The 27,981-nt window shown below is 40.4% G+C and overlaps 2 protein-coding genes across 3 annotated transcripts; one reads left to right on the forward strand and one right to left on the reverse strand.

Moving 5' to 3' along the window:
- Positions 1 to 622: 622 nt before the first annotated feature.
- psenen (presenilin enhancer, gamma-secretase subunit) lies at positions 623 to 3,227 on the reverse strand. The gene is made up of 4 exons (XM_044033984.1): positions 3,111 to 3,227; positions 2,679 to 2,767; positions 1,709 to 1,813; positions 623 to 1,016 (listed from the first exon to the last, which is right to left on the reverse strand). The coding sequence occupies exons 2-4, from the start codon at positions 2,737 to 2,739 to the stop codon at positions 877 to 879; spliced, it is 306 nt and encodes a 101-aa protein (XP_043889919.1). The 5' UTR covers positions 2,740 to 2,767; positions 3,111 to 3,227; the 3' UTR covers positions 623 to 876.
- An 834-nt stretch (positions 3,228 to 4,061) lies between these two features.
- kmt2bb (lysine (K)-specific methyltransferase 2Bb) lies at positions 4,062 to 27,272 on the forward strand. Of its 2 annotated transcripts, none has more exons than XM_044033921.1 (36): positions 4,062 to 4,442; positions 5,815 to 5,893; positions 6,023 to 9,547; positions 9,671 to 9,828; positions 10,025 to 10,144; positions 10,903 to 11,089; positions 12,184 to 12,415; positions 12,508 to 12,575; positions 12,657 to 12,914; positions 13,256 to 13,362; positions 13,664 to 13,789; positions 14,327 to 14,440; positions 14,625 to 14,771; positions 14,861 to 14,953; positions 15,050 to 15,167; positions 15,248 to 15,361; positions 15,550 to 15,734; positions 15,858 to 15,959; positions 16,436 to 16,546; positions 16,722 to 16,798; positions 17,129 to 17,352; positions 17,443 to 17,546; positions 17,667 to 17,804; positions 17,937 to 18,095; positions 18,181 to 18,298; positions 18,378 to 18,456; positions 18,553 to 18,713; positions 18,820 to 18,978; positions 19,094 to 22,151; positions 22,453 to 22,553; positions 22,761 to 22,889; positions 23,017 to 23,269; positions 23,421 to 23,528; positions 23,713 to 23,796; positions 24,516 to 24,645; positions 24,780 to 27,272. In XM_044033921.1, the coding sequence occupies exons 1-36, from the start codon at positions 4,113 to 4,115 to the stop codon at positions 25,053 to 25,055; spliced, it is 11,532 nt and encodes a 3,843-aa protein (XP_043889856.1). In that variant the 5' UTR covers positions 4,062 to 4,112; the 3' UTR covers positions 25,056 to 27,272. The 2 variants fall into 2 exon arrangements, with proteins under 2 accessions (XP_043889856.1, XP_043889857.1); XM_044033922.1 differs by having other exon boundaries at positions 4,062 to 4,418.
- The last annotated feature ends 709 nt before the right edge of the window (positions 27,273 to 27,981 follow it).

Raw genomic sequence — 27,981 nt, forward strand, 5'->3', positions numbered from 1 at the left:
TATTTGTAATGTTAATAACAGCACATCATAGCAAAAGTTAAAATAAAAAAATAGCAATATATTTGGCCTGTAGTTGCCATTTTTTTAGAAACACAAGTAATATACAACACTCAGGAGACAATACACCATGTCCATGAAAGGACTCCTGTATTTACTTCCCATAAATCAATTTCATTGTGCTACTCTCTACTTCATAACAGGCACTGTACGTGCTGATATGTCTTGCTCCTGGCACATGCCAGTGAAGTGAGCAGTTGCGTGGCAAGCACATGTTCACCCTGTCAATAATGTGGAACCTGTCACTTAAGCTTTGACAGGGAAACTAAAAATGGCACAGATAATGTTATGACTCATGTATGAGGATAAGGAAGAGAGGACATTTGAGGGGCTCAAGTTATTGAGTTTCACAACAGGCGCCGATGATTATGCAGACATTACGAGACCTCTGTAACAATGCAAAACATTGGAATATATATATATATATATATACATATATATATATATATATATATATATATATATATATATATATATAGAGGAAAAGCTAACCGATAAGTCAGAGGGATAAACTTGTATGACAATCTGAACTGTCATGGGAGCAAACAGCATGTGGAGCAACAACTTGAGTGTGTAAAACGTTTTTATTGTTACACTTGTTTTTGGGAGCACAATTACAAATATTAACAAAAATATTAGGAATCAAGAGAAAAAAATGTTAAGTATGCTAAACAAACTGGATGAAAATTGATTGCTCTGAACATCATTTTGTCACTGAATTAAGCCCCAGAAACTAGAACACTAAAATTGTTCTCTTTAGCTCGAGAAAGAAAAGTTTTGGTCCATTATAGTAGATTATGAGTTATTTGAAGAGACATCTCAAGGAATGCCCAGAGGAATGGTAAAGGAGAGGTTATCTCCCACTGCCCCCCACTGTGCTCTGTAGTGCTGGAAAATTGTAATCCATGTGGTGAGTACAGCTATCCATAACAGCAATCCCAGTGCTGACCGCTTCACATCTAGATAGAAAAAAAAAAAAGCAGGAGTTACACACAATGTATAAACTACACCCACATATATCTTTTGAAACAAAAGAAGTTCAGATAATTGCACACATACTGTTTGAAATTGTTTTACTGTAGCACATTATGTATTCTAATCTGAAGTAATCACAATGAGATGTTTAAAAAGGGGAAGTACATTCTAATATTAGACAGTATGAAAATATCTGAGGCACTCAAAAGGACGATGAGCTAAAATGCCTTTATTATTTCATGGCTATAGAATCATATCAACAATGTGTTTCAGCCATCAAGGCCTGTATTTGCCCTAATGCATCAATGTTGATGACTGAAATGTGTTGCCGTGTCTTTATTGTTGAAAATATCCTCAAATGTTTTCACATTGTCTAAGATTTTCTGAATCGCCAAACTGAAGAGCACCAGAGGGACATTATACCACAACCAAGTGACACTTCTTGTTTTTTGTTTGTTTTTTAACCAACTTCTGATATTTTTCAAATAGGGTTATATCCCATATTTGAATGGGAGAATTCTATAAAAAAATACTGAATAAATAAATAATTATACGACTGTTATCATAAACATTTACCCATCCATTTGTCTTACTTGAAAACAAAACAGAAATGCTCACATTATGAAACAATTTAATTGGATTTAATTATTTTTTATTGGAAATCATTCCTACTTACATGCTTTTATCTGATCCTGTTCAGTGTAAGTTGGCTTTACAAAGGCCTCCCGGAAAAACCAAACAACATTAACCAGCCATAGGAATGGGAGAAATGCAAAGCCACCTGGGGAAAATGAGGATTCAACAATCAAACGACAACAATGCTGAATGTACTGTATATTATAAATAATTAGACTTTCTCATTTACTTTACAAAAGGCTCTTAGTTACTGAAGCTGCACTCACAGCAACAAACATCAGAACAGATAGATATAGTACTGAGCGTAAGTATCAGGGCACACTTTGTTGTTTTTATGTCTGTCAAACTTGGTGATCATTGATGTTTGGATTGGAGTGATGTGACTAAAAGTTGGACTTATATATTAGCAGGCTTTCAATGTGTATGTAAAGCGCACGCACGTCTTGAATAAGCCTACCATAGTAAACCTTTTCATACATGAAATAGTAGGACAAACACAGTTTTTACCAGTTACATTAATTAAGGTTCCACAACATTAAGAGAGCCAGGATTGTGCTATTATTACATATATATATATATATAAGTGTAAGGGTAGGTCATGTTTAGTGTATTTTACAATCAGGTGGCAGAGAAATAACTTTACTGTATGGTCATAGCACTGCTGGAACAACAAATCTAATGGTGGCATAAGACTCCTGCACATAATGCAAAGACTGCACTGTAGATAGTTCATCAGGGCTGTTTTGATTGGCTTGGCTAGATAGTTGTTTTCAGGGGGCAATAAGATGTTATTTTTTTTTTTATTTTTAGTTTTTTTTAAATCAGTGCCTGCATAGGTTTCTCAGTCTGGCTCTGTGTATGCAGCACACTCAAAGCAGGACATACTGTATATTTGTGTTCTTGTTTATTTACCACAGGTCATATGGCCATAGCTTACATTGTGCAGCCACGGTTAGTGTTGTACCATTGTGACAGGATCCTGACATTATTTACATTTAAAATATTCTCACCTAAATAATACTTTCTGCACAGGCCGAGTTTCTCCTCGTTGGGCAGTCGTTCCAGGTTCATTGTGCGCTTTCTTCTGGGTCCTAGAAATCTGAAAACAAGAAGAGCCAAAAAGGATGGTTTACTGAATAAGTCAGTTGCAGTGGTCTGACCATTCCTTAATTAAAAAACAAAGAGAACTAAAATCGCACGCATGAAACTGAGGCGATGAAGCAGCCCTTTGGTGTTTGTTGTTAAGCCAGTTAGCTTTGTAGTCAGATGAATTTCAAACACATCAAAACTGCTATGCTAACGTTAGCGTTGCGTTAGCTTAGCAGCGTAGCATTTGGGTGTTCCGATTGCTACAGGCAAAAATGTCAGAAAATAAATTATGTTCCCAGGATAACAATGCGATGCGGTCCTTGACGATATAACGCGCAAATATGATAGTTTACCTGATGATTTAAAGTCAAAACAGCTGAAAATCGTAAACATCCAACTGTAAAGAAACAAAACACTTCCTTCTTCTTTCTCAAGCTGATTCTTTTTCGGCTTAGCCCGTTGCTGTTTTTCTGGTAAGCACGTGCTAATATATACTGCATACCGCCATCTAGTGTACCGGGAATTGTATTAACAAAATAGTGACTGTCCTTTTGAAGGCTAGTAGATCTAATATGCATTGATTTTCTATTTTCGCGTATTTTACATGCCTTTCCCCTCTCTTCTCCCTCCCCCTTCCAGTTAATGCTTTGCATAATATCTCATGTTGACAGATACTTTTGCGTTATATAAAATAGTAGATAGTAGAATAGTAGAGAGTAGAGACCCCTTAATAATCAATATGAAATGTCATTAAAAACAACATTCACAACAACAGTTCTACTCTAAAAGTGAACTGTATTTTTGTCAGGATCTAATTCTCGATGAAGAAAGACGATCTCGAGAAGTGAACAATATTTTTCTAAAACTAAAATTTCCCCTCTTCTTGGACTGAAAATTAAACACAAGTACTGTAAATCCACACTATAAAAATATTAACATTCCATTGCCATCTTAATGGCTTCCGGGTTAATCAGTCCTTTTAATGTTTCATAATATATCATAATTTAATTTTAAACTGATAGGTGGTCTTTCTGAAAAAGCAGTAATTCGTATATCATATATCTTGGAAGTCGATGGTTAACCCCTTCAAAATCATCTAAGGTGTTACCAAAATTACAGTAAAACAGTCAGATACGTTATATTATATACAAATTTGCTCTAGTCAGAAAATAATTTTGAACGGTGCGCGGTAGTTCGTCATCTCACCACCAGGGGGCGCCCACTTCCTTCTCAAGTTGGGGCCTCGCCGAAATTACTCACTTTCCCATGCTGCATTGCGGCCCCCTCCCATCTCGCGCCTTCCCTCTTGTCTCTCACCGAGCTGCTAGCCGACGGTGTGTGTTGTTGTCGAAGCAATGATGGCGGCAGCGGGATGCGGATCAGCAACCGCGGCTGCCGTAGGAGGCCAAGGTGGAACCGCTACGGCCAGAGGTCGTTTCCCCGGTCGGCCCTGGTCGTCACGCAGTCGTTTGCGTTCCGAGAAGCGTTGGCAACTCGGACGATCAGGCTTAGAAGCTGATGATGTGACTAACGGAGGGCCAAGGCCCACAAACCTGGTTCTGTCGTTAAACGAAGACCAGTCTCACTTACGCTTGCTCGGGATAGAGGCGAGCCATAAGGTCCTTGGCCAAGCTGGATACAGCTCTAGTGGGAGTGAAGAGGTGAGGTGCCAAACCGAGCCAGGAGTTAGTATCTTTATTTCATTTTCTCATATTTTGTGTGATTGTTGAATGTGTGAGAACGAGTGCTTGTCCACAGCAGTATGACTGATTAGTGCCATGGAGAAATGTCAACATCCTTTGGCTAGGCTAACATTAACCTGAACTACCTTTACATGCTAACTGCTGTTAGCCCACAGCAGCTTTCCATGACATTTAATGGGCAGTCGCAACACAGTGCCACTCCAACAAAGCAGCGTAGCACTTACTGTACTGTACTGTACTGTTCCCTTAATTGCGCATATTGAGGATACACATAAAATGATCTCTAAGTGTGAGTATTACGTGTTTGTTTAAAAGCTAGTTGGTGAGTGCGCCAATTTGTAAACATGGAACGTAGTTGTTTCATTTGTGGCCCGCTCCGTATCGGGCCAGAGTAGCAGCTAGCTAATAGTAGCGAACACAAAGAACGGGAAGGCTAGCGCCTACTGCAAAGTGGCTAAATGCTAACAACCCAATACGCTGTCTAGGTACGGACAAAGTTGTATGCTTGTGTAATTTACATTAGGCCGAATAAACCACCACATGTCTACCCAGCATGCCATAGATACAATCACTCGGGTCAGACAATATAAATTATTTGAAAGAACATTTCCAGTAGGTAGAAATGAGTTACAGTCAGCTAACCGCTAGCCAGTGTTGCCATACACGACAGGTTTAAATGGTGGTGCAGAAATGTATCCTAAACCAGCCGTAGTTACAGCTGAGAGATCGTATTATTTATGCACATGTAGTAGTTGACGTCTAATAACGGGTCACACCATTGGAGTTTTTGGAAGGGTACCAGGCCACAGCTCAAAAAGTTGGTGTTATAAAGCCTGGAGCGTGTGGTTATAGCGCAGATACACCTCAGCCTATCTACTCAAGTGAGTCAAGTTTTTGCACGAGGTCATAAATAATCTGGATTACATGCACCTGCAGTTTAATGCCACTACGTTTACCTCAAACAACAAATTTATCTTTCAGTGCTTAGTATTGTGACTAAGATTTGATGAATGTAAGTAGTTGGTTTGACTTTAGAACATGGGTTATAATTGCCCTTTTATGTTATTGGTGACAATTTAGTGTCTTTTTTTCTTTTAGTATTATGTCACAAGTCCATGGCCCAATTTGCAAAGATTAATTTTGTTTGGTTTATTCAAAAAGTCATCTTTATGCAGGACATGAATCCATCCATTTCAATTATCTTTGTTAGTGTTGTATTTGCTGTGGAAATGTTGATTGTCAACGTGAATGCTTTTTATTTATCATGTTTGTTGTCTTGTTTTTGATTATCAGCAAACAGCAGAGTGATTGCCAGGTTGCTTAAAGTGTTAAAAGTCTTTATTTCATTTTCAAGGGGGATGACTTCAGAGGATTTGAAGCTGAGAGAAAAGGTCCCAAACGGCCTGGATGGTCTCGACAAAACCCTTCTAAAGGTAAATATACAGTTGGCAACCACCTCACTGCATCTTATGTCATACTTAGTTATTTATCAACAGCTTTAGTTTTTAATCAAATGGAGGTGCTTTGGATTTTGTAATATTTAAAGTGTCTTTGTTTTTTAGGTGATGCTGGCAACACAAAATCTAAACGACAAAGTGAGAAGTTACTGCCTAGAATGCCAGCAGTGGAGGCAGCGATTACCCCACCTGATCCTGTAAAAGATGTAAAATCAATGGAGGAAGTTCACATCTTATCTCCCGACGCAGAGCCTGCAAAGGGTTGCAGGAAGGGATCAAAAGGAAAAAACAATATGGATCGACGACCCACTAAAAACAGATCCTCATCAGCAGCACCAAGGATTACTATAAAGTTGGTGGCCAAAAAGAAAATGAGGACTGTAAAGGAACCGAGTAAAAAATCTGCGAATAAGTTGTTGATCGAGGAAGTTCAGGATAATTCTAAAACCAAGGACATCCAGGGCAACCAGATTTCAAGTGCCCACGTCAAATTAAAAACAGAATCACATGAGGATAAACATGGCAGAGAAGATAAGGGAGAGGAGACAGCACCTGTACGGCGGCGTGGGAGATCTGCTTCAAAGACAACAGAGCCTGTCAGCCAGACAAGCGCCAAAGTTGTGATTGATGACCAAAACTCACAAGAGAGTAAACCAGCTGATGGGACTGACACTGCCATTGAGAGTGGGACTGGGCCAAAAAATAATTCAAAGAAATTAAAGTGTAGGGAGCATGTGATGGAGCAAACATCTGAAGTTAATCAACAAGTGATTCGTAGGAGCCGTAGAGTCAGTAACCCACTCTCTAAAAGTGACTCTGATGGTGCAGCAGGACCAGAGAATCAGAGCAAAAGTGCTGTTGTTCAGGTGTCAAAATCAGAAGCCCCTGGTACAGTAGAGTCGAAATCATTGTTGAGAGGCAACAGACGAAGACAAAGCAAGAGGCTAAATAAGGACATTACAGTGCCACAAAACCATGGTGCATCATCCACAGAGAGCAATTTAACGGCACAGCTCACTGACAGTTTGCCTCTGATAAAGGAGGACACGCAAGTCCCAAGCTTAAAGCTAATACGGACCAGAAACCCAAAATATGATGCGCAGACCAGTGGGAAGAATAGAGCTCGAAAGAAAAAGCGCAGAAAATTTATATGGACGTTAACATTGGTAAAGGGAGGGAGTCAGACACAGGTTGCTGAAAACTGTGACAAAGTTGCAGAGGAGACTGTGACTGAAGTGCACCAGTCCATTTTATGTGATGCTAGTGTCACCAGGACTCTGAGTGATGTGGGCGAAGCTTCAAAATTGGAAAGCTTAGCCACACAAGAGAGTAAAAGCATGGACAGTCAGTGTTCCCATGAAAAACCTGACACATCATTTGAGGAAAAGTCCACTGTACAAGCAGAAGTAGAAGAGGAACACAAAACTGAAGATCCATCTGCAGAATTGAATAAAACGGATAGCGAGAAAGTTGTCCCACCTCTTCAGATCAAAAAGGTGTCCTCTCCTGGTAAACATAAAAGCTCAAAGCCATCCTTTTTAATTCAGCAAGTTAGTCCTTTATCTGAAAAGACAGAGGACATTTTCAAAGATTTTAGTGAGACCAATGAGGATAAATCACTGTGTCAAGATGCTGTGGCCACACCAAGTAGGAGACTAAGGAGGAGGACATCAAGCATTGACTCACCACAAACTAAGTCTGTCAGTCAAAAGCCAGTGACCACTCAGAAACGGAGAATTAGAACATGTCCACAAGATAAAGATAAGCATCAGGTGCACCTTGAAGATTCTTCTCAGGTTTCAACTGATGATTGCAATTCCCATGTTCTTCCTGAAAACTGTGGTCAGAGATTGTCTGAGGAGCCCACACAGGTGACAATTCTCGATGCCACTGAAATTCCTGGTAAGGATTCCCCAAAGAGCACTGATCATCCATCCCAGCTACCAGTGGAAGTCTCTCCACCGAGGGTGGAAGTGGAAAATGTAGTAGTAGAAACACAGATCAAAGAGTCCAAACCATTGCCTATGCCTTCCAAGCCTAGAAGATGTAGAAATAATAAATTAGGAAAAAAGAGGTCTGCTCAAAGGAAGAAGGCAGTTGTTTCCCCTGAAATCACTATCAACACTGAGTTGGCTACAGTTGAAGATACTAATACAGAGTCTCTACTAAAAGAAGATACTCAACCTTTAGAAGAAGAGGTAAAGCAGCCAGAAACAATAGAATGCACCCAGTCAGAGAAAATACAAAACCTTGTGTCAGCAGAAGAAGAGCAGATACAGCCACTGGTAAAAGAGGAAACAAGCTTGCAGCTAATAGATAGTGAACCACCTTTGTTGTCAGAAAGTCAAGCAAGTCACCCAACAACATCATGCTTACAAAAAAAATCCCACAAAAAAGTAAAAAAGAGACGCAAAAATTTGATTGGGCAGCGTCAGAAACACAGGTACAGGAATAGAGATGGAAAGTTTGCACCACTCTCAATATCTGAATGTGAGAACATTTTTGAGGGGGATAGTGACATTTCCACCCCACTGGAAGATACCACATCACCCCTGAGCTCCAAGCTCATTGGAGTACATAAAAAATACAAAAAGACACAGTTTTTGGAGTCCAAAGGGCCAGAGCCACAGTCTAAAATAATTTCTAAGCTAATAGAAATAGGTCTTGAAAAAGATAGTTTTAAGCAGGAAGAAACAGACACATTAGTTGATGTGGGGCAGGCAGATGTTGTAGAAACCCCGCCTGGTAAAACAAAGTTTATAAAAAACATCAAGCACTTCATTATGCCTGTTGTGAGTGCCAGATCATCAAGAGTGATAAAGACTCCGCAAAGGTTCATGGATGATGCTGGAATGTCTGTATTGCCTCGAAGAAACTCTCCAAAGAAGGGTGCACAAATGGGTTTGCAAATACGTCCAGGAAAGAGGCGAGATGATGGGACATGCAGAGCTATATCCCCCATCCTGCCAATGGATGATGAAGACATATTAAGTGAAGCTCAGCTGGATGTTGATCTGTTTTCAGCTCAGGACCTAGATGACGACATTGATGTAACTGAAAGCCCTTTTTCTGAGAGGAAAAGTGGTAAAGGTGAAAAGAGGGGCTCTGTTCTAAAGAACTCTAGTTTCAAGTGGCATGTCCCAGAAGAGTCAAGCAAGGAAGCGTGTACATTGGACAAAACCCCAGAAGAGGAATGCGAGGATCTGTTTTTATCTGAACCAGTAGACAAGCCCACAGAACAAACTATTGACCTGGATCCACTGAAAAAGAAAAGTCCCCCCAGGTTGAATAAACAAACGGCACACCTCAAGATATTTCAAAGGCTCAAAAAAGTGCACACTTTATATCCAAAAAGCAAAAATACAACTGAGGTAGTGGATATTGATAGTAAACCTCCTCAGCTCCCCGTTGATTTAGCTGAAGGACTCGACGATGAGGCCATGAGCATCAGCCTTAGACAACGGAATACAAACTCTGAAAAGCAGAAGTCCAAGCTCAAGATTGAAGACCTCAATTCTCCTGGAGTTGTAAGAAAAGTCTGTGTAAGGACTATGAACTTCAAGGCCCTTGCATATCAGCACAGTAAAGTGGAGGATTTATCGGGGAAAGATGGTGCCCAACTTCACCCAGGTAAGCAGTAATGATTACAAGCATTACCAAGATTTCAGACCAAGCAAACCTTTATTTTCCTATGCAGCCTTGTAGACTGAACCACCCTAATGTAGCTACACTGGCATTACCTTTTATTTACAGGTGTGCTGCAGTCAGAACAGATCTCAGGTTCTGTGGAGAAGGGGACTTCACAGAGAGCTCGTCTTACTGGAGCAAATAAGAGAATGTTCAATCTCCTCAGGAAGGCAAAGGTCCAGCTCATAAAAATTGACCAACAGAAACAACTGAAGTCATCTGGGGTAAGGTTATGATGCATGCAAGTACATTTTTAGTTAGCATAGGCTAACTATTCGTTGTTGCGCATGTGTTGTGTAGCATTACCTGTTGTAGAGAATGAAAATCTCATAAAAAGAAAGAAACTGGATCATACAAGGGGATTTTCTAGTTGTTCTTAAACTTGTGCTGATACCTTGTTATTGTGAATCAACTCTGCAGCTGTTATCTGGCCCAACTGGTGTCAGGGCTCGTGACGTTACTTCTAAGAGGCAGAAGAGGAAGCAGAGGGTGCAACCTGAAGCTGACGTTGTCGTCAAGACAGAGCCACCCCCGGGACAAGTAAGTATTCACATTGATGGCCCAATGGTGAGCACAATCTTAGATTTTGTGCACATCTTTGGTTTTTACCAGTAATTGTAGGAGGAAAAGGAAAAGGAGGAAAAGGAAACTCTTTGTATGGTCTACAGTTGTATTGTATGTAATAATAAAAAAATAAATTAATTAATTAATGACTTCTACAGCAGGAGTAGGGTGTAAGCATACATGCACATTTCTCTCCTATGCGTGGCGAGCCTTAGTGACCGATACACAAGTTGTTATGGAAGAAAGATTTCAAGATTATTTTCTTTAAATTCAGGTTTTTTCATGCACACATTGAAAATGTCCTTAAAGGTTGATGAAAACTCAACTGCAGACTCGATAAGCTTGGGTCTTGTAAAGCCTGAGTCTGTAATTTGTTTCTGAAGCACTTTATGTTATATTTGGATAGCCATAAAGTTGGGCAGTATTGTTGTTACTGACATGTACATCATGCCTTAATCACCTACAAGAAAACACTAAACATCATCTTACAGGATTGCACAGGTGGGTTAGCTTGTGACAGTAATGCCAGCAAATAAATTCAATTTGTGCAAATGAAATAACTGTATTTGGAAAGTAAGAAACATTGGCCTTTTTATTTTATATACTTATGTATGTATTGATGATTGTCAGGATTGGGACCTGGAGGATTTTAACAAATTAGATAAAAACTATTTACACACTGTAGCTTCAACATAAATTGTTTTGATTGATTTTCGTTTTGTCTCTTTTCCTAGCCCCAGGTCATCTCCCCATTATGCCAGGAGTTTCGGAGAGCAGGAGGTCCCCGAATCAAGCACGTGTGTCGTGCAGCATCTGTAGTGCTGGGACAGCCTCGTGCAATGGTACCAGATGACATTCCCAGATTGAGCGCATTGCCTCTGCATGAAAGAAGTGGCATTTCCCCATCTGCTGTCACTAAAGGTAGATGTGACCCGATTGACAAACTGATGTGGACTGTCTGTCCTGAAATTCAATTTCTTCTGACTTGAACCGATGGCATCAGTAGTGTTACGCAATTGTGTGACAAAAGTGAATAATGTAACACAATTTACAGTGAAGCGTGGTTGGGTTCATGATAGTGTATTTACAAACGATGGGGTTAATACAGGCCAAAATAACAAACAAAACTCCCACCGTCCCGACAACCAGGAAACAAAGACACACACTAATCTCTACCTCCCTAACAGGTAAACACGAGTAAACGGTGATCAAACAAAAATGGCGATTCCCCCCTACCGTGAGAAAACATCCAAAATGAACTACAACTCTATTTACACTATTTACAATATTTGCACAGATCTCTGCCAGAATTCAACTGGTTTGTCTCAACACACACTAGCGCCTCCACAATTTCCCTCCCTCGATTCTCTTCCAGGAGGACGGCTTTATCTCCCCTGGCACCTCCCATCACCGCTCTCCTGTCACCACATCTGGCACGTCAGTGCCTGGGGAGAACAGAGATTAGGCAAGAGACAGGAGCTCTCACTCCTGCCCCAAATGTCAAACCACAATTTTGTGCATAATAACAAATTGGTTGTAACTGTAGTAGTTGTTGATATAGTTTCAGCTTCTGTAATACTTACAGAAAACCTTATGGGCTTTTGGTTTAGTTGGATTTAGAAAGTTTCATATGAATTACTTTTAAAACAGACTAATTTCATGATTCCTTTAAGTAGAGGGATGAGTTCAACTGGACTAATATATCATTGGTGCATGCGAGTAATACAGTATATGAATCACTCCCTCCTATTAATGCTCACCCTTTTGTCTGAAAATGTAGTTTAGTTCACTCAATTGAAAAAATAACCTAGAAACCTCTGAAATCTATGCATGAATATTTCTTTAAAACAACTGACACATTTAATTTGAGTTGCAAACCAGAATAATGTCATTAAATATCTGAAATTAAGAATATATTTTTTTATCAAAAATAAAAATGAACCTGCCGAAAACAAAATTTAGCAACATGTGGCAGATGGTGGTTTGCTGTTCTTATTGTATGTTTGTTGTTACAGATGTTGGGTCTCCATCAGAATCAGACAGTCCTGGATTGTCAGATCCAAAGGTCACCAAAGCCAAGAAACCGTCTAATTTTGTGAAAAAGAAAGGACTTGGGCCATTTGGGTACCGCTCTCGGAGGTGTGGAGTATGCAAAGGCTGTAACCACGAGGACGACTGTGGCAAATGCATAAACTGCCTTGACAAACCTAAGTTTGGGGGTCCCAATACGAAACGGCAGTGTTGTGTGTAAGTTGGCTTTTATAACATAAGTATTTGCTGCAGAATATAACAGCATTCAGAAATAATAATGAACAATTCTTCTATTTTTTCCTCACAAGCTATAAGAGATGTGATCAAATTGAAGAGAGGAAAGCCAGAAGACTAAGTGGAAGAACAGTACCCAAAGGTAGTTATTAACTTAATCATGGGAGCTTCATGTTCCTATTAAACATCCCAACACGCAGCTACATATCTCTTCTTTCTTAAGGCTCCTCCAAGCGACGGCGGTCATCTTTTAGCGGAGGTCATTCAAGTAATGAAGAAGGAAACGAGTGCACCGCAGACTCACCTTCTGGTCTTCAGGCTGACGGCAGCAGTCCGTCAGTCAGGAAACAGCCAAAGCGTGTTGTGAAACCCCGTGTCTACTTTGACCTTGTGGACTACGACTCGGATGTAGATGACAAAGCTCTGTCAAGTTCTGCGTCACCAGCCAGGAGAAGAGGTACTGGACATCGTTTCAGTCAAGGTAAATTAAAGCTCATAATCCAGCTCAGGTGGTAGCTTTCTATGTGATCTGTTTTTTCCCTTAACAACATATAAGTATCTGCTCAAAAGTGTTACATATTACAACTGAACAGTATGCCGAAAATGTATCATTGTAATATCAATGTACATTACCTATACTGCAAAAATAAATATATTGCAAGGGTTATACATGTAGAGCATTCTTCTTACTAGTTTTGCCAGTTTATTGCAAGCCATACCATCATTGCAACATTCACCTTGGTTATCATATATGTTTTCTTGATATCGTGCAGCTCCATTGCATTTGTTCCAGACTTAACCTGTCCCTCCTGTCTTTGATAGACTTTGTGTCACTCGATGGATTCCTTGGGGACATTTCAGATGATGAGGTCAGGCATCGAAAGTCCAGTTCACACCGTGTACAACCTGTGCGACGAAAGCCTGAGAAGGTGCGTAATTCTGAGTTTGATCATTGGATTCGTTTTTGACAGTTGCTCTAATGCTTAAAAAGTGTCTGCTTAAGACTTTCAATTTATCAAAGGGTGTTGATAGTTTCCTCTTATTGCTGTAATTTCATAAAAAAATTGTCTCAAGCACATGCTAAATGCAGTTTTGCTTGTTTATTACCAGATTATGGCAGGATGGAGCTAAAAACACCTCCCAGTTTTTCCATAATTCAAGCCAAATGTTTTTCTATTTTAATATCCTTCACTGCCCACATTTTGTAAGTAACCCATGGTTGTCTTTCAGGTTCAGACGTCTCAGGGTCCGTTGGAAGAGACTCCTCCCAGTGTGCTGGCAGCTTTGGCCCATGGCTTTGAACAAAGAGAGGTTGAATCTTCCAAACCTTCCTTCAAAATCAGGGTTGATTTCAAGGTAGGTCACTTTGTTTTCACAGTGTATTTTAAATGGTTATTGTAAACATGTTTTTTAATATTCTCATCTGTATGTTCAGTGGTCAGGACAGCAAGGGGAGTCCTGTTTGAAACTGATCAACCATGTGGTATAGGATTTAGGGTTTTTAACTTTTTAATGAAATGAAGAAATTGCAATAATGTCACACAAATGAAAATCATTGTACTTCTGTTAATCAGTGTCTCAGCTGACCCTACCACTTCAATTAAATCTCAGTCAAAATGGACTTCTTTGACATGCGCAGTGTTCTCCAGAAATAGAAGAAGCAGCTTCGATTCCACTTCTGTAGTAGACAAACGCTGCACATGTCTGCTCGTCCATACTGAACTGAATGACAATTGTCATATATACCAGCCCATTCTTTTGGATTAAAATATGTTTCTGAATTGCTATATCGTTCGAGTTTTCAGATTGGCATGTTTACATAACATTATTCCAGTCAGGCTTTTATTCCGATTATGTGTGCTTATGTAAACAAAGCTTATGTCTCATTTTCAGGAGGACTGTGCTTTGGAGAATGTCTGGAATATGGGTGGTTTAAGTATACTGACTTCTGCACCACCCATTCCACCTTACGTTTGCTTCCTTTGTGCCAGTAAAGGGCAACATGAGGTAATTGTTTATCATACTATGCCATAACCACCATACATTTGTAGACTACTAAGGACAGCAGGTTTTGTTAAACTTCATTGTACATGATATCATGCAGGGAAAATAATTACTTTTCGTTGTATTTCATTGTAGTTATATATTGTATAACTTACAGGACCTTTTGTTCATTTGAATTTCTTAACAGATGCTGTTTTGCCAAGTATGTTGTGAGCCCTTCCACCAGTTTTGCCTTGATGCCGCAGAGCGCCCCTCAGAGGAGAACAAAGAAAACTGGTGCTGTCGCCGCTGCAAATTCTGTCACGTGTGTGGCAGGAGAAACAAGCACTCAAAGGTAGTAACCTTTCATTTGATTTATTTTGAAATATTTCACTTGTAAATATTAATGTAATGAAACTTTTAAATACCTCATGTCTACTTCAGCCTTTATTGGAGTGTGAACGTTGCCAGAACTGTTATCATGCTTCCTGTCTTGGACCCAACTATCCGAAACAAAACAAGAAGAGGAAAGCTTGGGTTTGTTCACTTTTTTTTTTACAACGAAAACACAGCCATCTATGTTTTAGGCACAAACACACTGATTCCTGGTCTAATGTGATGTTTCTTGTTTAGGTTTGTATGACATGCATTAGGTGTAAAAGTTGTGGCGTCACACCAGGAAGGAGTTGGGACACTGACTGGAACCACGACAAAGGCATCTGTCCAGACTGTTCAAAACTCTATGACCAGGGTGAATATTTAACCTTAATAGTACATTTGCTGTGAGACCTGATTCTCCTCTTTAATGCATCTCTATCCTTCTTTTATAAGGTAACTACTGTCCGATCTGCTTCAAGTGCTACGAGGACAATGACTACGACAGTCAGATGATGCAGTGTGGTACCTGTAATCACTGGGTACATGCCAAGTGTGAGGATCTAACAGGTAAGGTTTTTATTCTCCATCCTTTTTAATGAGAAAAATACTACCATACTGGAATGCATAAATTCATTCACTGCATCAATATTACATACTTATTAAGTTCAATTGTTTAACTTTAAACAAAATATTTAGGACATAATAATGACAAAATGCATTTCTTTCTTTTTTTTTCTCTTGTAAAATAATTTCAGATGAACTTTATGAGATCCTGTCCAGCCTTCCAGAGAGTGTGGTGTATTCCTGTAGGCCGTGCAGTGTCACTCAGCCCAGTGCCTGGAGAGAACTGCTCTACATTGAGCTCAGGGCCGGGGTGGAGAAGGTGCTAGCTTGCTTGCTTTCCTCCACCCTCACCCAGCACCTTGTTACATGCTCACAGGTTAGAGACTTCATTTCAAAGGTACCATGTGAAATGTTGGGCAGTTTATGTTGGAGTGTTAAAATGTGTTTTACTTGTACACAAAATAAACGGTTGTTAAATGTGCTTAAATCTCTGCTGCAGTGTGAAAAGTCGGTTGATCCAGACAGTGGACTAGAAGGACATCCAGCTTGTGACCTCCGAGCTGTTGGCAAGAAATTTGATAAGGGCCTTTACACTTGTCTGGTGAGTACATCACGTCGTGCAGTTACTGAACACATGCATACCACCATTTTTGGTTGGATATAACTGTGAGTTTTAACTTTGTATGAGCCTTTATGGACATGATAAAATCACATATCACACACTTAAATATAATTTATATTCTCAAAAACACATTTCATGCAATGGCATGTGTGCACCGTGCTTTGATTCACTCAGCTTCTCTCACACGAAACATATTGACGGTGGACTCATCTCTACTGTCGGTGTCAGTTTTTTCCCCACAAATAGACATGACATTTGTGTGTAGTAGCATACAGCACCGATAAGTGAGATCCAATCACAAGTTGTCACAGGAGATACATTAAGGACCTTTTAATGCCAGATGTTAACAATCATACTGGAGGCAGGACACCTTTGATCAGGTCGCCCATGATGTTAATGCCAGGTCTGAACAGGGTGTAAGATATGAATCTAATGGATACTTAATTGGTTTTCAGAAAACGTTCCATGAAGATGTTGTTCAAGTAGTACGAAAGAGGCTTGAGCAAGAAGAGGACCTTCCAGAAGAGCAGAGACCCACTGCTCTGGCACGCTCTTACTACCTAAAGGTGGCGTATGGCGATAAACTTTTGAGGATGTGGCTGCTCTTAATCATAAATCTTATTTTTTTTTTTTTTTTACATTCTGTGAAGTACTTACAACCCACCTTTTCTCCTTTGCTAATGGGAGTTTGAAAGAAAAAAAATTTCAGGCATAATTGACACATGTGATTCTTCATTTTAGCTCCTCGAGGAAGTTTTTAATTGGTTCAACAGCCAAGACCCAAAAGTGTGGAACCCTTGTACCAAAGACTTGCCTATGTGAGTAATGGTTTTCTTTTGTTTTGTATACAGGTTAGCATTCATTTGTAAATTATTCTTTGCATACACAGCACCTTCAAGAAACATCTAGAACATACACTATAAATTACATTATAAAGCATCCACAAAATGTAATTGAATATACTTCTGTAGTTTTTTTTTAGCAATCCTGCTAATGGCATTTTAAGCATAGAAAAGTAAAAAATATAGTCTGACATCATCACTTACTAAACCACATACCATCTTGTGGAAGTTATACGCACTATATTTTGCTATCACATAAAAATAAATGTTTATAAGCTTTTAAACTCATTATCATTCTGGTTAAAGCGGGATGCTGTCCCAGGCTATCCATCCTCCGACAACAGAGCATGTTTATGCTCAGTGGCAGGAGAGGGAGGAGCTTTTGTCAAGGGCTCCACTCCACATTCTGCAGGAGGACAATGAAGAAAGCCTGGATGTAAAGGAAGAAGAAGCTGTTTCTCCAATGTCTGGGGAGCCAATAAGCCGGAACCACTTTAAAACCAGCAGGGCCGTCAGACTCAAATTCAAAGGTAATGCTGTCAGTTATAGTGGAAGTGGATATTTTTATATCCTTATACCGTGTCTTGGGGCTTCAATGTTTATTTTTGCTCATTTATTAGGGAAAAGGGGTCGACTCTCAAAAGCTGATCTAGATACAGGATGGTCTAAAGATGATGAGAGACAGTGCTCTTTGTGCCAAAAGTATGGAGACCTCAAATCCAGTGTAAGTAAAATGAATAATGGATCATAGTACAATGCAAACTGGTTAATTGCTAGTAAATACTATACATAGATCTTTGCATCATAGCACATTGGGCTTAATGTTTCCTTTTTTGTTCCACAGGAAGCGGGCAGGTTGCTGTTCTTGGGCCAGAATGAGTGGGCACATGTTAATTGCTGTCTCTGGTCAGCTGAGGTGTTTGAAGAGGACAATGGCTCTCTGTTACATGTACACAGTGCTGTCACAAGGGGGCGCTTGATGGTTGGTTCATAGTTTGTCTTTATATTTGATGTAGTTTTTTCACTGACAATATTAATGCAACATCTAAGTTAAGAGCTTCTAAAGTAGAGCAGTCTGTAAAAAATAAAACTGAATGTGTAACCTTTTTTATAGCGATGTGAACGCTGCAACCAGACGGGTGCCACAGTTGGCTGCTGCCTGACATCTTGTCAAAGCAACTATCACTTCATGTGTGCCCGGTCCCGTCACTGTGTTTTCCAGGATGATAAAAAGGTCTATTGCCACAAACACAGACATCTCATCACTGGAAAGGTAATTTTTTCTAATTGTTTTTATAATGTCATCTTTTGAATTGAATTCTTAACAGTTTCATCAATTCTTGTTGTTTATTGAGCAGATGGTAACTGGTCAAGAATTTGAGGTGAACCGCAGGGTGTATGTGGATTTTGAAGGAATCAGCCTCCGCAGAAAGTTTCTGACAGGACTGGAACCAGAAGTGATCAACGTCATGATTGGTAAGTTACTTTCTTTTCGTTTGTTGCTTTTGGCATTTACCAACCATAAATATTAAACTTCCACATTGTCACTACACAGGTTCCTTACAAATAGACAAACTAGGTGTGCTGACAGAACTTTCAGCTAACAAAGGAAAACTGTGTCCTGTTGGGTTTAAGTAAGTTTCTAGGTATTTTATAATTTCACATGTCATTGTGTATTATGTGAAACATTAAACAAAAACACTTTTAAATATTTGTAATTCTTTCCTAAGGTGTTCGCGCTGGTACTGGAGTACAGTTAATCCATTGCGCCGGTGCAAGTATACATGCACAATCCGAGAGGTCCGACCCATTGTACCTGAGAAGCCTGTTGAGGAGATGCCGAACCAAGGAGACAATCGCACCATTGCTCACAGCCCGTGTCCACTGCCTGGTCTGCTTTCATACTGAACAAAATTTTTTCAACAAAATACACCTGTGATTTAATGTAATTTTATAGATAAAGCTAATTTTTGGGGATGTTTCTGATAAATCTTCAGAATCTGAAGTCCAAAAGGCTAATCCGAAGAAATCGCAACCATCAGTAGATGACAGCTTTGTCCAGGGACCACTGACCAAGTCAGAGCACAGTGCAAGGCCAAAGATTCCCCAAACCAGGAGACCAGCTGGTGGACTGTCCCGACCTCTGCCATCTCCAGGTGAAATATAAATCAATTTGCGTTTTAGAGCAATATTCTATTTAAAGGCACGTCAGTCATTTCACTCAAAAGCATGAAAGTCTAAAGCTGTTTTTTATTTCTGCTTTCTTCTCAGGACTAGCCCAGTCAAAACCACACCACATATTAACCATAAGTGATCTGGGGGAGACTCGAAGGGCTCGTCACCACAGCCCACATTCACACACAACAGGCCCCCGCAGTCACATGTCTCCCCCTCCTCTGGGCCCTCTGGCTGGACCAGTCACCCTTCGTACCGGAAAATCCTCTCTTCCCACTTCCCCACTGTTTCCACTTGCTACTGACAACTTGATAAGTTCTCCTTCCTCCCGCCCAGTTGGAGGTCGAAGTGCTTCCTCTGTCCGATGCCCTGGAAATTCGATGACCCACTGTACCTCAACTTTCTTTCCTCAGTCTCCCTGGCAGGACAGCACGGGAAACTTTCCTTCTCCAAGTCTATCTTTTTCCTCATCAATACATTTACCCAGAACTCGATTATCATTCGATCTCAGCCAGTCGGACTCAGTTGAGGTGCCGCACAACTTCTTAGCTTCACCAGAGCCTGAAGATGTGTCACCAGCAAATGGTACTTCACCACAAGGAGACTTGGATCAACACAAGGATGAAGAGGAATTTTCCTACAGTTCATTTCACAAGGATCCTAACATGAACATGGGCCAAGAGATGAGGACAGAACTGGAGATTGAAGAAACACTCCTCAATGAAGGTGTAGCAATGAACTGTGGGGGGCAGATAGTAGTGGAAGGTGATGATCAGGAGGAATTCTGGGAAGGAGCCCAAGATGTACAGAAGAAGAAGAAAAAGACCCTTGTTGCCAGCCTGCCACGGTCTGCGGCCTCAGCAAGGGATGATTTAGAAAACACCTCCTCCTCTGATGATGATATGGAGCACTATTTTGACTTCTCTCGGACAATAGTCAGTCGCCCTGGATCAAAAGACCTTACCAAGTCTCCCCCCTCCCCTTCCTCTCAAACTATGGCTCAGCTTGATGGTGTAGATGACGGCACAGAGAGTGATGCAAGCGTAGTGACAGGCAACGATGCGCAGAAAGTTGATGGCCCTACACAAGTTCGGATTCAAGGCAGAAAGCTTATTAAAAGTGACACTGGATTGGAAACTCCAAACTGCACAGCAGCTGTCCAGAGCCTGGTCCCTGAAGCACCATCCATTGAGCACACAGATTCTTCATCAATTGCCAGCAAAGATCTGGCTGTTGGCTCAAATCAAGATCCTCCTGTATCATATGATGCTAGTCAGTCAAGTTCTCCACAAATCTCTGCATGCACTCCATTAAAAGAGCCAAGCTCTGACACTCCCTGTATAAATCCGCAGACCATGCTTCCTACTACAGCTCATGATGCTGATTTACTCAAAAAGGTGCCTGAAATCACATATTCAAAAGGGTTATTCCAGGGTTCCAGTTTAGGGTTGGTTCCATTGCTAGATGGCAAGCCACTTGAGACACAACAGCCTGAACCTTGTAAGCCCCCGAACTCGGAGCCTGAGAGCAGCCGATTTTTATCCTCAGCAAATGGGTCAAATGTGCTAATGAACCATTTAACAACGAATACAGCAGATCCGTCACTAGCAGATGTTGATAGTAGTCAAGGTGTCTTTCTGGATCTTCTCCAGCCCCCTTTAATGTCTACAGATGCACAAACCCCCGCCCAAGGCCTTGGGGACTCCTTGCAGATGTATTCCTGCTTACCTGGTTTCAGTCCATCTCCTCTAACAAGTATAACACTTCAGCCACTGACATGTTCACAAGAGTCGACAACCATTTCATCTCTGTCCAATAAACTCACAACTCTGACCCCTGTTGTAGACGTGACACAAACACTGCTAAACATTGCCCCTCAAAATGATCCAATTTTGTCAGCCACCCCAGCAGGAACATGTGGTACTGTCTCTGTACCCATCTACTCCACACAAACACAAGCACTGGGTTCTGCAACAGTCACTATTGTCTCATCGACCACATCAGTACCATCTCTGTCCGGGCTGCTAACACAGTGTTCCACTGCTCCAGCAGCAGTCCAAACCACCTCAACCCCTGTGCTCTTAAATGGTTACAGCTCCACATCCATGCAGAAGGATGCTGCATCTGGTCACACAATCTCCATCAACTTCTCTACTTCCAGACCGGCTGTAGAACCTCAGCAGTTGGTGGCACCCCAGGCTTTACCTGGTCATGCCATTCTTACTGTGAAAGAGGTTGGAGGTCCGAATGTGGATCCAACACCGCACGTCCTGCTGGTGAACCGCCTCGGGCAGATCTTTGTTAAGAATCCTGAAAGCAATGCTTTCCAGCTGCCCACTCCGAACTCCCCTTCCTATAACTGTGTCACTCAGATTGCAAGTCTTTTGCAAAGCAATGCACTGTCAGCCACGCTAGCAGCAGCTGGTACTATGACTGCTCCACCCCCTAGGGTCAACATAGCATCAGCAGTACCTCCGTCGGTTACACCTGCAGTTCAGAATTCAACTGCAATCACGCAGCTGCTTACTCACAACAGCAATGGCGCTGTGGCGTCTGTTAACGTAAAGAAGCCGAAGAAGAATGCAAAAGCATTGAAAGATGAGACTGTCCCAGAACCGAAAAAAACAAAGAAGAAAAAGGAGTCCGGTGCATCGAAAAAAACCAAGTCATCAAAGGCTGCAGGACAGCCTGCTCAGTCATCTGATAAACCTTCCATGACTCCTGCTGAGAGTGCCCAGGCAATTATTAACCAAGCAATGGCGAGTAACTACACTCCCAAGTGGAGTGGGCTTCGCACACTAAGCCCTTCCTCACTGGTTCTGCCACCTGGCCTTTTGATTGAACCAGAGGCTCCAGAGTCTCCTTGCCCTCTATCATCACCACCACCACCACCACCACCTCCTGCACCTCGCCCCCGCACACACGTCCGTATGAAAAGAGTGTCCTCGCTCTCTGATCGTATTGTCACAAAGAAATCTAAAGTTGATTTCCAGCAACCAGAGCCCATCAGTGAGGATGAAGAGCGGCAGAAAACCACTTTTCCAAGTCTCACTAGCAGGGCTTCAGGTGTTCGGATCAAGACACCGACAGTGAAAGGAGTACTAAACCTGGATGAGCTGAAGGAGGAGCCTATAAGTGATTCTGATAGCACAGGGTGAGCTTTATTTATTTTAAATAGGCATGAAAGTTTGTTTTTTCTTTTAATTTCCATTGATTTCAGTTAAGCTTCCAAATTGAGCCTACTCTTACTCACACACATACAATAAAAATGAATAGCATCTGTTTTGTACCTGTGCTTCTTCATTGTTTCAGCAATGTAAATTGGTACATTTTGTTAACAATTTAAGTTTCCCATTATACGTCATGAGAAACAAATCTGTATGCATGATTTTTATTCTAAAACAAAAACGTTATTTGCTCATTATTAAAATCTGTTATTGAAATACCTTTCTCAGGTCTGAGCCTTGGGATTACATGTCTCGGGGTGACCAAGGAAAGCAACATGCTTGGGAACCAGTTGGACACAGCCATCTGACTGACTGGAAGAAATATTCTGGTAAGCTTTGTGTGAAAGATTTGTCTGAATGTGAGTTTAGCAGTGTCTGCCATGACAACGGATCAGACTTGATGTGCTACTGTGCGCTTGAAATTAACAGAAAACGTGGCCACAACAGGTAGAAGCTGAGCCATGTGACCTCCTCTCCACCATGACGAGGTCAAAGTCAATAGTCACTAACTGAATGTATAAATTGTGTTTTGTTAGGTGCTACCTCAGATGAGGAACCATCACCGTCTGAGGCTGAAGAATGTCCAGTTAACAGAGAACAGTCACATTTACGATTCGAAATAACCAGTGACGATGGCTTCAGTGTTGAGGGGGACAGTATCGAGGGTAAGACAAATATTTCCCTAAAGGTCCCAAAGTAAAAACCAAAGCAATAGCAAGACTTGCTTGTTATGCTCTTTCTGTAGTTACTTATGTTTATTTTATCTTCATTTATCTTCAATTCTCCTTTCAGTGGCCTGGAAAGCGGTGATAGACGGGGTTCAGGAGGCACGTGCAATTGCAAGGCTGAGGCCGCTCACGTTTCAGAGGATCACGGGTGCACGGATGTTTGGTCTGGTTCATGATGCAGTGGTGTTCTTGCTGGAGCAACTTCAAGGAGCTCACCATTGTCAGCGCCACGCCTTCCGTTTCTTTAAGCAGTTCAGCCAAGAGGACGATCTTCCAGTCAATTCCACTGGCTGTGCTCGCTCTGAGCTCTATGCGAGGTATGCTTTGAGTCATAAAGTCCATTAGGATCCTGATCAAGAAATTGTGATTCTCTGACACACATTATACAGTGATTTTAACAGTTATTTTAGTTTTTTGTGTTTGTTTTTCTTTCTCAAATGACTTGACGTTTCTGTCTCCTCTTAACAGGAAGTCCACATTTGATATATTCAACTTCCTGGCTTCTCAGCATAGGCAGCTTCCTGACATTGGGCCTTATGATGATGAGGAGGATGAGGTTCTTTTGAAGTCGACAAGGTCTGATTCCATATTTAATTTTGAATTGATATAGTTTTTGTTACGCGTTGGCACCTGAAGTGGTATCCATTTGAAATGTTAAAAGAAAATGCTGTGCACCTCCGTCAAATATTAAGGCCCATCACACTAAGAAATTTGAAAAGAATTTGAATTTTGATGAGGATATTTCTGCTCTTTCTTTTAGACGAGCTACGAGCTTGGAGTTGCCTATGGCCATGCGCTTCAGACATCTAGAAAGAACTTCCAAGGAAGCTGTAGGTGTCTACAGGTAAGAACTACACTTGCACAGCAATTATAGTTCAATATATTCTTCAATAATTTGTGCATTTTATTTGGAAAAATAAAAAATTCCAACCAAGGAATTTATTGGTGCCAAAGGAATTAGGGCCATATGTCATTTTTTCAAGCACAAAAATACAAAAAGCAACCAGGTTGGAAAAAAAAATGTTGCAATACTGATTAGAATTATTTTTCAAATAGTATAGTCAGTTTTTTTGTTTTATAAACCAAAGCATTTGACAAATTTAAAACTAGTGCATACATTTAAATACAAATGAATGTTACATTGAAACATCAAATGAGTTCACACAAGTAAGCCTTTCAGCTCCACATGACACTGTTCCTCAGTATAGCTGTGTTTAGATCTAATGTCACCCAGCGACATTAGATCTAAACACAGTCGTTTTCCACTGCGGGACGACTGAAAACACGAAGTGCACATAGAAAGTAAATTCTACTGCTCAAAATACTTGGTTGTTGAGCAGTTTGGGTTGGACCATAGAAGTAATATTACATTGTTTGTTCATGAAGACCAAAATGAAGTAGAATCAATAGAACATCATCAACAAAAATCACCCAAAGTTATGCACTGGAGCTTTACATTTTCAACTAGCTTTTTCTGTACATGTACTGTATATCCTGTGAAACTTTGGCAAATTCTGTGGGCTCCATCACACAGTTGTCTGATAGCCACGTGTCTTGTCTTAGATCTGCCATCCATGGCCGTGGTCTTTTCTGCAAGAGGAACATCGAAGCAGGGGAGATGGTTATTGAATATGCAGGCATCGTCATCCGCGCAGTGCTCACTGACAAAAGAGAGAAGTACTACGATGGCAAGGTTGGTCTGATTTCCTCTTTATTCTATCGGTCTCATTCTAATATAGGTCAAGTAGCTACAGTAACTGATGATTATGGTTGAGAAAATGTAGAGGATGCATTGGTGGGTCTCATTTTTCTTTTTTGCCTTTGCAGGGTATTGGCTGTTACATGTTCCGCATCGATGACTTTGATGTGGTGGATGCAACCATGCATGGCAACGCAGCGAGATTCATCAACCACTCCTGTGAACCTAACTGCTACTCACGAGTGATCAACGTGGAAGGCCGGAAGCATATTGTCATCTTTGCTCTTAGAAAGATCTACAGGGGGGAAGAGCTCACCTATGATTACAAGTTCCCCATCGAAGACGCCAGCAACAAACTCAACTGCAACTGTGGGGCCCGCCGATGTCGGCGTTACCTGAACTGAGAGATTCCCTGGGTGAAAGGAAGAGGTGGATCCTGTCTGCAAGTAAGACGGCACTCGACTGGGGCTGGGAGTGGACATGTGAATTAGCCACTGTGAGACCAGACAATAATGTTGGGCTCCTTAGAAGTAAAGTGTGGCCATTTTATGGATTGGACAAAAAGAGGAGAACCTTTGCATAAAAGTTATGCAAAGGTTCTTCGGATTTTACTGTGTTCTTGTGTCACAGCAGCGGCAGTAAATACTGTGAAGGAAGAACAACAGGACATTTACACCAGATATTTAAAAGAAAATGTGGGCGGCTCCTCAATCTATATGGACAACACCACCGGAATTTCTTTGATACACGTCAAGCCTTATCTGTTTGAATCATTGCTGAAAACATATAGTTAGCATCTGAGGATTCTATATGTTTTACTCATTTCGCGGGGGAGGAGTGTCTGTCCATTTTACACTTTGTTATTATGGTTGCTCCATCCTCCAGTGATGGGAACAATTATAGCCCCACTTGTGCATTTCTCAAGCCATACATTCACCCTTCACCTTTACTTGTGTATTTTATCTAACATTTAATACTTCCCATGTTGTTAATAATATTTCTCTCTTCTTCTTTTTTTTTTTGACTGATTTTTGTCGTGAACAACAAACAACCATGGTGCTAAGCTTTGAAAGGTCTTTGACGTAATGAGTTAGACTGTATGTCCTGTGAATCAGGATTTCTTAAGCTGTTTATCCACCCTGCTGAGATCATGTCTCTGGAAATGTATGCACAACCATACTCTTACCATCCTCGCACTATAGTGTGTGCTCTGTTTCACTCGTCTACTGTGGACTTCCAGTATAGATTATTGTGGATTCGCTCAGAGGTGTCATATTTTTTTAACGATGGAAGCAGGAAACTTTTTTGTGTTGATGTACAGTGTATGTAGCAAACACTACCCAAACCAAAACTGAAGAGTTGAGGTGAACTTGCTGGCCTACAGCTGCGAAATAATCATAAACACACAGAAATTCTCCGTCATCTGAATCTAGCTAGAGTTTATTTCATAATAAGGGAGGGCGCTGGTGTAAAGCATCACCACTGAGTGTGGATTCAGCTCCTGCGTAAGGTTTGTTGAGAACAGGGTGAGCAGACTTTGTTGCAAAAAACAAAACAAAAGAAAGCTGAGAAAGTACACACGGCACCTTTAAAACGATGCTTATCTTTGTTATTGGTTGATATTCAGTAAAATCACACACTGTTAAAATTGTATATTTATTCATGTTCTGATTTATATTTTTAATGGTTAAAGGTTGTGCTTTGTATAAATGGTGGCGGTCTAGTGTATTAGGAGATCTTCCCCTTTTGTATCGTTTATTTTATTGTTTACAAATGATGTCCTTTCTTTCACTAATTTACTTGAATTTTTCTTTTGGGCAGTTGTGTCTCACATTTAAGCCTTTACGACAAATTGTTCTAAAGCAGGTATTTTTAATGAATCATTTTTATTTTTTTAATTTTTGGTTTTATTTGACATTTTTTGTTAGAATCAGTCACAGGAGTAAATTGAGCACTGTTGGCCTTCGTAAGCCCATAATCGTTATGTTTTTTCCCCACCCCTCATATTGGAGCACATTTCCATACTGTTTTGTTATTGTCTTTATCCCGTTTCCTTCTTGCATGTCCAATCACTGGGATGGAGCTCAGATTAACATGTCGATCACCTTGCTGACAACAAAGGCAGCAGTCACTCCCAACTCCTTGCAAGGATTCTACCTCAGCTGTTGAGACAGATGTTTGGGAATACTGATGCAAAAAGAGAGGATGATAATTTAAGCATAGATTGGTTTTTATGTCCTACAGAATGTGTGCAACTCTGTATGTGTGTGCGTGTGTGTGCGTCTGAAGTGAAGGATGCAAAGCACTAGTCAAAACCTTAAGTTATCACGACCATCTCTCCCAGAGTCTGTTAAGAAAGCTGTATGTTATATATACAAACATATATAAATAAATATATATATATATCTATATATATATTGTAGGGTTATTTTAAAATAAGTGTAAAAGACATAAAACTGAGAAGATGTGTGATCTTTAAAATTGATGTCTTTGTTACTATGTACAAATAAACCCTGAGTTTGTAAATATTTGTATACATATTTCTAAACCTGTTTAATTTTTCTATGCACTTTTTTTATTTATGATGTTATTTGCCTAATAAAGATGTTAAGATGTTCAAACAGTCCATTTCAATTATATATATATATACAGTTAAAAAAAAAATGTGTGGACAACCAGTGATGTTGAGCAGCAAACCTTAACCTCTTAAAGAAATCCAAGTGACAGCCAAAGTATATAAAGTACTTACATTGTGGAAACGATAGAGGGATTTTTGATCACATCTCCACTCCATAAAACAGTCAAGTTATTGTAATGGATTTTTTAAAATATAAGTATGGGGTAAAGCTGTCTGAAATTCATCAATAATTAATTTTGTTATAATAATTTGATGGATAACAATAGGCTTCCTCGCACAAATGCGTGCCTGGAGCCGTTTCGGTCCCTACGATTCGTGCTCGGGCCCTGATAAATAATAAAATAAGTGAGTTCTCACGTGGCAGAGCATGTAGATCTGCCCTCTTATAATGTAAACGGCATTCACTACATTAAATGATCATCCATGGCTTCATTGCTTGGCGAAGCCGAAAACACTTGTCAACATAGCAACCTGTTAGCAGATTTATTATTGTTGCTGATTGGTGTAAAGCATAAAGCATAAAATCCCTCTTTTCTTTTATCTCCTGCACATCTTCCCCTTGTCTAAATAATACTCAAGTCCAGTTTATTTGTACCTGCTTTTTTTTATCATTTGACGTTCAGTTGTGTAACATTTAGCACGGTGTATTGGTAGAAATTAAATACAGCACCCATAACTATGTTTATACAAGT

This window comes from Solea senegalensis, linkage group LG9 (assembly GCF_019176455.1).
Source record: "Solea senegalensis isolate Sse05_10M linkage group LG9, IFAPA_SoseM_1, whole genome shotgun sequence".
In the NCBI taxonomy this organism is placed as follows: Eukaryota; Metazoa; Chordata; class Actinopteri; order Pleuronectiformes; family Soleidae; genus Solea; species Solea senegalensis.